At 40.4% G+C, this 13,801-nt stretch overlaps 1 protein-coding gene across 1 annotated transcript; it reads left to right on the forward strand.

The window, feature by feature from the left end:
- The first annotated feature begins 10,842 nt into the window (after positions 1 to 10,842).
- On the forward strand, positions 10,843 to 11,232 carry LOC135363985 (late cornified envelope protein 1F-like). Its single transcript, XM_064587471.1, has one exon. The coding sequence runs from the start codon at positions 10,843 to 10,845 to the stop codon at positions 11,155 to 11,157; it is 315 nt and encodes a 104-aa protein (XP_064443541.1). The 3' UTR covers positions 11,158 to 11,232.
- The last annotated feature ends 2,569 nt before the right edge of the window (positions 11,233 to 13,801 follow it).

Consider the following 13,801-nt stretch of genomic DNA (forward strand, 5'->3'; position numbering starts at 1 on the left):
TGAGAGATAGCCTCCCTCACTGGGGACGGAGCACAGACTCAGAACGGTAGCAATGGGGAAAGGACTTTAGGGCAGCCCCCAGGACAGAAACCCAGAGCAGGGCCCCGTGTGCAAACTGGGGGCGGCTGGTGGTTTTAGAAGCACAAAGGGCAGAGATGTGCCCTGACCTGGCGGTGAGGACTGGGAGCACTGCTGAGGGGCGCATAACCCAGGATGCTGCAGTTTATAGTAGCACAAACAGAAATGGAGATAGTGTGGCCTGGAGAGCTCACTGAAGAACAGACTGTGATCTCTCTGCTCTTAGGCAGAGGGTTAGAAAAGGTCTCTTCTACTCTGAAGAGACATGGAAAGCCGCCAGGGAAAGCTGCCAGAGAGCAAAAGCCCCCCAAAACCGGTTTTCACTGAGCCCATCCCCCGCCACAGGGGGCAGGGTAACTCTGCCCAAACAGGGTTCCTGAGTAATAGGGCGGCAGGCCCCTCCCCCAGAAGACAGGCTGGGAGAACAAGAGGCCAGCAACCCTAGGTCCCTAGAAAACAGGTGCACCTTGCTTGGGTTCTGGTCAATAATTTGGACTCTATACATTCTCTCAACCACCCCTGAACAGAGTGACTAGGAGGAGGAACCCCCAAAATAGGAAAGACTCAGAGATTATGACTTATGCCACAGATTTACAAGTGGATTCAGATATAACCAAGATGTCGGAGATGGAATTCAGGCTAGCAATTGTGAAGACAATAGCTAGAATGGAGAAACCAATTAATGGCAACATAGAGTCTGTAAGGGCAGAAATGAAAGGTGAACTGGCAGAACTTAAAAATGAAATCCAATCTAATCTAGATAATCTAACAGCTAGGGTAAGTGAGACAGAAGAACAAATTAGTGACCTGGAAGAACATTTAATAGATAAAAAGGGAAAAGAGGAGGCCAGGGAAAAACAACTCAGAATCCATGAAAATAGAATCAGAGAAATAAGTGACACCATGAAACATTCCAATGTCAGAATTACTGGAATCCCTGCGGGGGTGGAGAGAGAGAGAGGACTAGAAGATATAGTTGAGCAAATCATAGCTGAGAACTTCCCTAATCTGGAGAATGAAACATTTGTGTCCTAGAGGCAGAGAGGACCCCTCACAAGATCAAGGAAAACAGGCCAACACCCCAATAGTAAATCTCACAAATCTTAGAAACAAGGAAACCATCTTAAGGGCAGTTAGGGGGAAGAGATTCCTTATGTATAGAGGGAGGAATATCAGAATAAAGTCAGACCTATCCACAGAGACCTGGCAAGCCAGAAAGGGCTGGCAAGACATATTCAGGGTACTAAACGAGAACATGCAACCAAGAATACTTTATCCGGCAAGGCTGTCATTTAGAATGGATGGATAGATGCAGAACCTCCAAGACCGGCAGAAACTGAAAGAATATGTGACCACTAAGCCAGCCCTGCAAGAAATATTAAGGGGGATCCTATAAAAGGAGAAAGACCCCAAGAGTGATATAGAAAAGAAATTTAGAGGGACAATCTATAAAAACAAGGTCTTCACAGGCAACATGATGACAATAAATTCATATCTTTCAATAATCACAGGAACGGCCTAAATGCTCCCATAGAATGGCACAGGGTTGCAGGTTGGATGAAAGAACAGGCCTCATCCATATGCTGTCTACAAGAGACTCATTCTGAACCTAAAGATACATCCAGACTGAAAGTGAAGGGATGGAGATCCATCTTCCATGCCAACAGACCTCAAAAGAAAGGTGGGATAGCAATTCTTATATCAGACAAATTAGATTTTAAACTGAAGACTGTAGTTAGAGACACAGAAGGACACTATATCATTCTTAAAGGATCTATCCAATAAGAAGATCTAACAATCGTAAATATCTATGCCCCCAACATGGGAGCAGCCATCTACATAAGTCAACTGTTAACCAAACTAAAGAGTCATATTGATAACAATACGTTAATTGTAGGAGACCTCAATACTCCACTCTCAGCAATAGACAGATCATCTAAGCAGAAAATCAACAAAGAAACAAGAGCTTTGAATGACACATTGGACCAGAACATTCCACCCTAAAACAACAGAATACTCTTCTTCTCGAGCGCACATGGAACTTCCTCCAGAATAGACCACATACTGGGTCACAAATCAGGTCTCAACCGATACCAAAAGATTGAGATTATTCCCTGCATATTCTCAGACCACAATGCTCTAAAACTGGCACTCAATCACAAGAAAAAATTTGGCAGAAATTCAAACACTTGGAAGCTAAAGACCACTCTGCTCAAGAATGTTTGAATCAACCAGGAAATCAAAGAAGAATTTAAACAATTCGTGGAAATCAATGAGAATGAAAACACATCGGTCCAAAACCTATGAGATACTGCAAAGGCGGTCTGAAGGGGGAAGTACATAGCCATCCAAGCCTCACTCAAAAATATAGAAAAATCCCAAATTCACCAATTAACTCTACACCTTAAAGAACTAGAGAAAAAGCAACAAATGATGCCTAAGCCACACATTAGAAGAGATGTAATTAAAATTAGAGCAGAAATCAATGAAACCAGGCACACAGTAGATCAGATCAACGAAACTAGAAGTTGGTTCTTTGAAAGAATTAATAAGATCGATAAACCACTGGCCAGACTTATCCAAAAGAAAAGAGAAAGGACCCAAATTCATAAAATTATGAATGAAAGGAGAGAGATCACGACTAACACCAAGGAAATAGAAACAATTATTAGAAATTATTATCAACAACTATATGCCAATAAACTGAGCAATCTGGATGAAATGGAGACCTTCCTGAAAGCTATAAGCTGCCAAGACTGAAACAGGAAGAAATTGACAACCTGAATAGGTCAATAACCAGTAACGAGATTGAAGCAGTGACCAAAAACCTCCCAAAGAACAAGAGTCCTGGGCATTTTGGATTCCCTGGAGAATTCTACCAAACATTTAAAGAAGAAATAATACCTATTCTACTGAAACTGTTTCAAAAAAGAGAAACAGAAGGAAAACTTCCAAATTCATTCTATAAGGCCCGCATTACCTTAATCCCCAAACCAGGCAAAGACCCCACCAAAAAGGAGAATTTCAGACCAATATCCCTGATGACTATGGAGTCCAAAATCCTCAGCAAAATCCTAGCTAATAGGATCCAACAATACATTAAAAGGATCATCCACCAGACCAAGTGGGATTTATCCCCGGGATGCAAGGGAGGTTCAACAGTCACTAACCAATCAATGTGGTAGAACACATTAATAAGAGGAGGGAGAAGAACCATATGGTGCTCTCAATTGACTCAGAAAAAGCATTTGACAAAATACAACATCCTTTCCTGATTAAAACTCTTCAGAGTATAGGGATAGAGGGAACATTCCTCAAGATCATAAAATCCATCTATGAAAAACCCACAGCGAATATCATCCTCAATGGGGAAAAGCTAAGAGCCTTTCCCTTAAGATCAGGAACAAGTCAAGGATGCCCACTCTCGCCACTGTTGTTCAACATAGTACTAGAAGTCCTAGCAACAGCACTCAGACAACGAAAAGAAATGAAAGGTATTCAAATTGGCAAAGAAGTCAAACTCTCTTTTCGCAGACGACATGATACTTTATGTGCAAAACCCAAAAGACTCCACCCCCAAATTACTAGAACCCATACAGCAATTCAGTAATGTGGCAGGATACAAAATCAATGCACAGAAATCAGTTGCTTTCTTATGCACTAACAACACAACCGTAGAAAGAGAAATTAGAGACACGATTCCATTTACAATAGCACCAAAAACCATAAGATACCTCGGAATAAACCTAACCAAAGAGGTAAAGGATCTATATTCTAGGAACTACAGAACACTCATGAAAGAAATTGAAGAAGACACAAAAAGATGGAAAAATATTCCGTGTTAATGGATCGGAAGAATAAATATTGGTCAATGTCTATGCTACCCAGAGCAATCTATACCTTCAATGCCATCCCGATCAAAATTCCAATGACATTTTTCAAAGTGCTGGAACAAACAATCCTAAAATTTGTATGGAACCAGAAAAGACCCCGAATCACCAAGGAAATGTTGGAAAAGAAAAACAAAGCTGGGGGCATCACGTAGCCCGATTTCAAGCTATATTACAAAGCTGTGATCACCAAGACAGCATGGTACTGGCACAAAAACAGACATATAGACCAATGGAACAGAATAGAGAGCCCAGATATGGACCCTCAACTCCATGGTCAACTAATCTTTGACAAAGCAGGAAAAAACATGCAATGGAAAAAAAACAGTCTCTTCAATAAATGGTGCTGGGAAAATTGGACAGCCACATGCAGAAGAATGAAACGCGACCATTCTTTAACACCATTCACAAAGATAACCTCAAAGTGGATGAAAGACCTCAATGTGAGACAGGAATCCATCAAAATCCTAGAGGAGAACATAGGCAGTAACCTCTTTGACATCGCCCACAGCAACGTCTTTCAAAATACATCTCCAAAAGCTAGTGAAACAAAAGCAAAAAGGAACTTTTGGGACTTCATCAAGATAAAAAGCTTTTGCACAGCAAAGGAAACAGTCAACCAAACAAAGAGGCAACCCACAGAATGGGGGAAGATATTTGCAAATGACACTACGGATAAAGGGCTGGTATCCAAGATCTATAAAGAACTTCTCAAACTCAACACCCAAAAAACAAATAGTCAAGTCAAAAAGTGGGCAGAAGATATGAAAAGACGTTTCTCTGAAGAAGACATACAAATGGCTGACAGACACATGAAAAGATGTTCATCATCATTAGCCATCAGGGAAATCCAAATTAAAACCACATTGAGATACCACCCTACACCAGTTAGACTGGCAAAAATGGACAGGGATAGAAACAACAAATGTTGGAGAGGTTGGGGAGAAAGGGGAACCCTCTTACACTGTTGGTGGGAATGCAAGTTGGTACAGCCACTTTGGAAAACAGTGTGGATGTTCCTCAAAAATTTAAAAATAGAGCTACCCTATGACCCAGCAATTGCACTCCTGGGTATTTACCCCAAAGACACAGATGTAGTGAAAAGAAGGGCCCTATGCACCCCAATGTTCATAGCAGCGATGTCTGCAATAGCCAAACTGTGGAAAGAGCTGAGATGCCCTTCAACAGATGAATGCATAAAGAAGATGTGGTCCATACATACAATGGAATAGTACTCAGCCATCACAAAGGATGAATACCCAACTTTTACATCAACATGGATGGGACTGGAGGAGATTATGCTAAGTGAAATAAGTCAAGCAGAGAAAGTCAATTATCATATGGTTTCACTTATTTGTGGAACATAAGGAATAGCATGGAGGACATTAGGAGAAGGAAGGGTAAAATGGGTTGGGGGGAATTGGAGGGAGAGATGAACCATGAGAGACTATGGACTCTGAGAAACAAACAGGGTTTTAGAGGGGAGAGGGGAGGGGGGATTGGTTAGCCCAGTGATGGGTATTAAGGAGGGCACGAACTGCATGGAGCACTGGGTGTTATATGAAAACAATGGATCGTGGATCACCACATCAAAAACCAATGATGTATTTATGGTGACTAACATAACATAACAAAATTTTTTTAAAAAATTGACAAATTTCACCACATAGAAAAAAATTCTGTATGACAGAACACATCCTTTTTTTCAAAGATGGAAAAATTAACCAAGTAAGGAAAAATAAAATACATAGGTCAGTAATAGAATTAAAATTCATAATAAACAGTAAGTTCTTGCAATTTTATAGAAAATAAGTAAAACTACAAAGCTATGGGCAAAGCACATGAACAAATAGCTCAGAGAGAGATATAAGTGACTAATAGATTTTAAAATCTATTTTTTTTGCATAAATCTTTTTTGCATAAATCTTTTGCATAGATTTGCATAAATCTATGTTTATGCATACAAATAACCAAAGAACTACATATAAAACAGTGATGACTTTTCAGGAGTGAGTTCTATTAGATTTATTCCTTTATACTGAACTGGAAAAAACTTAAGACAGATAACAAAGCTCAGTATTGTTGAAGGTGATCAGAAATGGGTCTTAGTGTTGTTGGAAATATAAATTGCCATAACCATCTGGGTGGAAATTTGGCGATTCATTATTCAACACATAATTGTTATGCATACAAATTAAAATTTAAAATGAGCATGCTTTAAAATGAGCATAATCGCTTTTATATAACAACTGAGCTTCTAAGAATGTAACCCAAGGAGAAAGAAAAGCTTTGATAAAAAAAATCATGTGCATAAGAACGATTACCACAAGAAGTAAAAATAATAGTAAGAGTTAGAAAAGTTATAAGATATAAGAGCATAATACAGAATAAATTAGATTTATATTTACCAGAATAGATAATTCAAACTTATAATTTTAAAAGTTGCTATTTAAGATAGCAAAAATTATAGTGTCTAAAATATTAGTGTGAAATATTTTTGATAAAATGAGGAGACGTTACTGAAAGGCATCGCAGAATACCAAAAGAGAGATAGATATACCATATTCAAGGATGGTTCAAAAGGGAAATTATGGAAAAAAATCTTACATTTCTTCATTTATAAATGCATATACTTAGTGATATTTCTATCAAAATTCTAAAGATATTTTCTTTTCTTTACTTTCATTTGTGTCAAATGACAAGCTGCCTCTAAATTTTATATGAAAGAGCAAAGCTCTAGTAATCACCAAGACAATCTTAAAGGGGGGGGCAAAGTTATGGAACCTATGTGATATCACAATTGATTACATACCTATAGTAATTAAGGCAGCAGGATATTATCATTGGGATAAACAAATTGGCAGTGAAAAGAATGATCAGGCCAGTTACAGAGCTACACAAATGTGGAAACTCAGTTATGACTGAGGAGGTATTTCAAATTACTGGGAAAATAAAATATTTGATTATGATAGACAACTGATTATCCATTTGGAAAAAAATGTTAAAATAAACATAAAATGTACAAAAATTCCATTCTGGGTTAAAGAAAAACCTTAATTTTAAAAAGAAAATTAGTCTTTACTACTTTTTTTAAGAAAGCAGAAAAGAACAGATTTCTGAGCTTATGAATGGTTGAGACTTCATAAAGTCATGAAAAGTGCACATAGCTTTGTTAATGATGCAAAGATAGAGCTATATTAAAAATAAATTACCTGCTCAGAAATGACCCATTAAAAAGCAAACAAGAGGAAAGATGTTCACAACTCATTTAATACTGCTGCACTAGACCTAGACACATCGCTAAAGGCAAGGGAAGCAAAGGCAAAAAGGAACTATTGGGACTTTATCAAGATAAAAAGCTTTTGCACAGCAAAGGAAACAGTCAACAAAACCAAAAGACAACCGACAGAATGGGAGAAGATATTTGCAAATGACATATCAGATAAAGGGCTAGTATCCAAAATCTATAAAGAACTTATCAAACTCAACACCCAAAGAACAAATAATCCAATCAAGAAATGGGCAGAAGACATGAACAGACATTTTTCCAAAGAAGACATCCAAATGGCCCACAGACACATGAAAAAGTGCTCAACATCGCTTGGCATCAGGGAAATCCAAATTAAAACCTCACACCAGTCAGAATGGCTAAAATGAACAAGTCAGGAAAGGACAGATGTTGGCGAGGATGCGGAGAAAGGGGAACCCTCCTACACTGTTGGTGGGAATGCAAGCTGGTGCAGCCACTCTGGAAAACAGTACGGAGGTTCCTCAAAAAGTTGAAAATAGAGCGACCATTCGACCCAGCAATTGCACTACTGGGTATTTACCCCAAAGATACAAATGTAGGGATCCGAAGGGCTACGTGCACCCCAATGTTTCTAGTAGCAATGTCCACAATAGCCAAACTATGGAAAGAGCCAAGATGTCCATCAACAGATGAATGGATAAAGAAGAAGTGGTATATATATATACAATGGAATATTACGCAGCCATCAAAAAACCCGAGTTCTTGCCATTTGCAACAATGTGGATGGAACTAGAGGGTATTACGATGAGCGAAATAAGTCAATCAGAGAAAGACATGTATCATATGACCTCACTGATATGAGGAATTCTTAATCTCAGGAAACAAACTGAGGGTTGCTGGAGTGGTGGGGGGTGGGAGGGATGGGGTGGCTGGGTGATAGACATTGGGGAGGGTGTTGCTATGGTGAGCGTTGTGAATTGTGTAAGACTGTTGAATCACAGACCTGTACCTCTGAAACAAATAATACATTATATGTTATAAAGAAGAAGAAGAAGAAGAAGAAGAAGAAGGAGGAGGAGGAGGAGAAGGAGAAGGAGAAGAAAAGAAGAAGAAGAAGAAGAAGAAGAAGAAGAAGAAGAAGAAGAAGAAGAAGAAGAAGAAGAAGAAGAAGAAGAAGAAGATAGTAGGAAGGGAAAAAATGAAGGGGGGGGGAATTGGAGGGGGAGAAAATCCATGAGAGACTATGGACACTGAGAAACAAACTGAGGGTTCTAGAGGGAAGGGGGTGGGGGGATGGGTTAGCCTGGTGATGGGTATTAAAGAGAGCACATATTGAATGGAGCACTGGGTGTTATACACAAACAATGAATCATGGAATACTACATCAAAAACAAATGATGTAATGTATGGTGATTAACATAACATAATAAAATAAAATTTTAAAAGATGCTGCACTAGAAACCAGAATATGTGAAGAACTTACAGATCCTAACAAAAAGAGGCAAATAGAAATTTTTTTAAAAAGAACAAATAATTCATAGAAAAGTAAACAAAAATGATCAACAAACATGAAAAGATGGTCATGATTATTACTAAGCAGGAAACACATAAAAAAAGTACAAGGGAATATCAATTAACATACATCAAATGGCAGTTACTTAAGTTTAGCAACAATGTACAGAAAGAGTGATTCTTATAAACCGTAAGTGGAAACAGAAATTGACAAGAGCAAATTGGAGGGATGGGAATGATCGAAAATTCAACGCTTCCACTTATAGATGATTAACTTGGAGATCCTCTCCAACACATACGCAAGCACACACACACAAATATCCCCAAAACTGCAATATTTATAGGGCAAGTAGTGCAAACAACTTGAATGCACATCCCAAAGAGACAGGATATCAAAATCACACTGTGCTCGTAAGATGGATACTATAAGGTTGTAAAAATGAATAAATGACAGCTACACAGATCAACTTGAATAATATACAAAAATAATGTTTAAAGAAGAGAGCAAGTTGCAGATGAGAACCTCAAGTATGATGCCATTTCTACAAAACTGAAACCACACACACTATAATATTGAACGTATCAGGATTACCAGCATGGAATAAAACATGAAGGAATATATTAAAATTTTGGCTTAAACCAGGTTGATTGTAATCATTAAATTAACATTTGGGAGTAAAGAAAGGAAGTTGGGGTTAGGAGTATGGGTTCCAAGAATGAGAGGCTAGAGTACTGACTGATAGATAGTGGTAGGAATTTACCCTCTACCCCATTTCTAAGCAGCCCTATTCCAAGCTGGGAGCAGCTGCTCTGAGCCCCATGGAAGGAGGCAGGAAGGAGCTGCCAGTCACCACCTGTCACAGGACCTCGTGGGTGGCAGGAGGCAGTCCCCTCGTGCCCAGGTCCTGTCTCACAGGCTGAGGGCAGAGCCCAAAGCCGGGATAAAAGGGCTTCAGAGTCAGAGCACCTCCATACACTCCTCTCCTGAGGTGCTGACAGACCCACTGCTGCCTGTGCACCGGTAAGTGTCCCCTGGGACTGAAAGCAGAGCCTTCCGCAGAGGGAGCTCAAACCAGAGCAGGAGGTGGGGGGTGGGGGGCAGAGCCTTTGCAGTGTGTGTGTGTGTGTGTGTGTGTGTGTGTGTGTGTGTGTGGTGGGTGGCAGTGAGAAGAAGATGAGGTTGGGTTCATATTAGCAAAGAACAAGTCGCAGGGACACTGAGGGAGGGGCAAGGAGCTAGGAAGGCTGGGAACATGAGTAGAAGGAACTGTGTGAGTGTGACAGTACACTAGAAAAAACAAACTGATCTGTAGTTGTTGGTCTCTGGTTGGAAGGATTTGCAACACTGACCACCATACCAACCCATAACTGTTGTCAACAGGGAGGTTTATCTTTGAAAGCATAACTGTCCCTCCAGGGAAAAGTAAAGATGGGAACAGTGACACTCAGCCAGCAGAGAGGAAATCACAACTGACTGACTTATTTTAAGCACTCAGACAAAAGGACTTCAGAGTTGAGTAGGAACAACTCAAATCTTGATGCTGAGGTGTTAGTTTGAGGGGAGCGTCTGCAAGATGCCAGGGCAGCGGGGCCCGGTCAGGGGCCCGGTGCAAGTCCCAGCTTACAGTAAATTATCTTCTCCCTCAGCTCATTCTTCCAGCCAATCTGCAATGTCCTTTGCGGGTGTGGACTTCTATGTCCCTACAGGACAAGGATATCTAGAAAGTTCTGCAAGAGGGAATGACTGTTTTCCCTAAAGAAACAATTTCATTTCTAAACTGTCACCTAGATTTACTATTTCCGTGATTTTTGCTGTAGAATATCTCCTCTAGATGTTTGATTTTGAGCACTTTTTCTTAACATATTTTGGCTTCAGTTCTCTAATTCTATAACAGATGAAGCACTCCAGAGATGATGTGAGGGCATTTGGGGAACTATTAGAAATAATGAAAGTCTCTCTGTTGAATTATCAAGGACTCCATTTAAACAGTTCATCAAATAAAGGCACTAGAAATGATGTTGAGGACAGGAAGGGGTGGGGCAGGGGGGCTCAGGGTCCTGGGTCTGACTCACTGTGTGACTCTCCCTCAGCTCCTGACCCTGCCAGCCGAGATGTCCTGCCAGCAGAACCAGCAGCAGTGCCAGCCCCCTCCCAAGTGTCCCGCGCCCAAGTGCCCCCCCAAGTGCCCCCCCAAGTGCCCCCCAGTCTCTTCCTGCTGCGGCTCCAGCTCTGGGGGCGGCGGCTGCTGCAGCTCTGGGGGCGGAGGCTGCTGCAGCTCTGGGGGCGGCGGCTGCTGCCTGAGCCACCACAGGCGACGCAGTTCCCACCGTCACAGACACCAGAGCCCTGGCTGCTGCAGCCAGCCCTCGGGGGGCTCCAGCTGCTGTGGAGGGGGCAGCGGTCAGTCGTCTGGAGGCTGCTGCTGAAGTGGACCCTGAGCCAAGGAGCGCAGGCTTGGGGACAGCGAGTGGCCAAAGCCCTCCTCCTGTTCCTGCTCCCCCTGCTGGGCCTGCCCAAGGGGCTGAGTTGTCTCAGTGAAGGTTCTGAGCTCTGGGCTGGTGGGTCCCTCTGCCCTGGGATTCAGAAGGCTGAATTCTCTCCCCTAATTCCATCTGCTGACCTCTGACACCAACTGTGTTATTTGCCCTGGGATCCCCAAACCACAGACTCTAATCCACGCCCCAGCTACTCTCCTTGCCTTCTGCTCCTCAAGTGAAACAATAAAACCAGAAATCTGCTTACCATCCTGTTCTAGACTCTTCCTGGCCTGCTTGCATCCCAGTATTTTATTTTTCCACCACTATGCATTCTCTTGCTGCCCAGAGATCTTGGAAATCAAATTTGTGCTAGTTGCATGGTTGGTGATGGGAGGAGGGGAGAGAAAATGGCTCTGCCTCGTACTCTGACACCATTTCTCAGACAAATACTTTGTAGCTCTTCTGGAACTTGAACTTGGACTTTCTTTGGGGTCCAAACAAGTCACAAGGGCAATGCATATTCCATTCCTCCCCTGGTCTCCTCCTCCTTCTCCATTGTGACATTGCCCCAACTCACCCTCAAATTTCTTTCTCCTTCAGCCAAAAAATTTATTTAGAAAATTATACATGAATTTTCTACAAATAGCCCACGAAACAAACATGATGTTTCTAACTAGAAACATCCATGTAGCATGCGGCAAAGATTATAAAAATTAAAAGGCCTATAAGGAATTAGGGAATTTTAAAAAATCGGTTACTTCTCCCCTTTCTCCCCTCAGTTTTTTCAGGTCAAATACTTCATCTCTATGTTCTCTAAAAAAAAAAAAAATATTGATTTTCCTTTTTTTTTTAAGATTTTATTTATTTTTTTATTTGCCAGAGGGAGAGAGCGCGCACAAGCAGGGGGAGCAGCAGGTAGAGGGAGAGAGAAGCAGGCTCCCCACTGAGCAAGGAGCCTGAGGTGGGGCTTGATCGCAGGACCCGGGGATCAAAACCTGAGCCGAAGGCAGACACTTAACCATCTGAGCCACCCAGGCGCCCCTGCTTTCCCTTTTAACAACAGCCCTGAAGCAGCACTAATTGTGATCATTGTTCTTTCATCTTTTGGTTCCCTTCAGATGTCTAACTCTGTCCCTTCTTCCTACCATTACCTCCTCACTCCAGGGATCCTGGTTAGTCTCCTTCAGCTTAAATATACATGCACACACACACACACACACACAAATGCATATATGCAATAAACCCTTATTAAGTTTTAGAATCATTTTATTACTGTATTAATTTACACAATAAAATTCACTAATTTTTAAATATACAATTCAATAACTTTTGCCGAATATATGCAGTTATGTAACCCTAAATGCAATCAATGCAATTTAAAATGTAGTTGGTGGCTAATCATTATTTGGAGAAAATTTAAAGAATAACACATAATCCAAAATTTATAAAGGGAAATGTGGATATATGAAATCGATGTGGTTAAATGTGGAAAAAATAAATTCTTAAATAGTAGAAAGCACTATTAAAAAGATATAAAGATTATTTGTCTTTCTCAGTGTGGTTTATTTTATCTAACATAATACCCTCTAGGTCCATCCATGTTGTGGTAAATAGCAAGTCTCATTCTTTTCTATGGCCAAATGATATTCCATTGTATGTGTATATGTATATATGTATATACATATATACCTCTTCATCTTTATCCATTCTATTGATGGACACTTAAGTTGCTGTCACATCTTGGCTATTGTCAAAAATGCTGTGATAAACATAGGGGTGCATACACATTTTTGAATTAGTCTTTTTATTTTCTTTGGGTGGAATTATTGAATCATATGGTATTTCTATTTTTAATTTTTTGAGGACTTTCCATACTGTTTTCCACAGTGACTCTACCAACTTATATTCCGTCCAACAGTGCATGAGGGCTCCTTTTTCTCCACATCAGCAGTGTTGCCAACGCTTTTTGTTTCCTGTGTTGTTGATTTTAGCCATTCTGACAGGTGTAAGGTGATATCTCATTGTGGTTTTGATTTGCATTTCCCTAATAGTGATGTTTTCATGTATCTGTTGGCCATCGTATGTCTTCTTTAGAAAAATGTCTGCTCATGTTCTCTGCCCATTTTTTAATCAGATTGGTTTTTTAATGTTGACTTGTACAAGTTTCTTATATATTTTGGATATTAACCCCTTATCAGATATATCATTTCTTCTCTTATATATCTTCTCTCATTCAGTGGGTTGCCTTTTTATTTTGTTGATTGTTTCCTTTTTTGTGCAAAAGCTTGATGTAGACACATCAGTATTTTTGCTTTTGTTTCCCTTGCCTTAGGAGATGGATCTAGGAGAATGTTGCTATGGCCAATGTCAGAGAAATTACTATCAGTGTTATCTTCTAGGATTTTTATGTTTTCTGGTCTCATATTTATGTCTTTAGCCAATTTTAAAAATATTTATTTATTTATTTTAGAGAGAGAGAGAGAGAGAGCATGCAGATGTGCAGAGGGGAGGGTCAGAGGGAGAGGGAGAGAGAAACTTCAGCAGACTTCACGCTTTGCTCTGAGCCCGACACGGGGCTTGCTCTCACGACTTT

The sequence above is a fragment of the Mirounga angustirostris genome, unplaced genomic scaffold (genome assembly GCF_029215605.1).
Source record: "Mirounga angustirostris isolate CCGP_5_RB_7025 unplaced genomic scaffold, mMirAng1.0.hap1 SCAF_4, whole genome shotgun sequence".
In the NCBI taxonomy this organism is placed as follows: Eukaryota; Metazoa; Chordata; class Mammalia; order Carnivora; family Phocidae; genus Mirounga; species Mirounga angustirostris.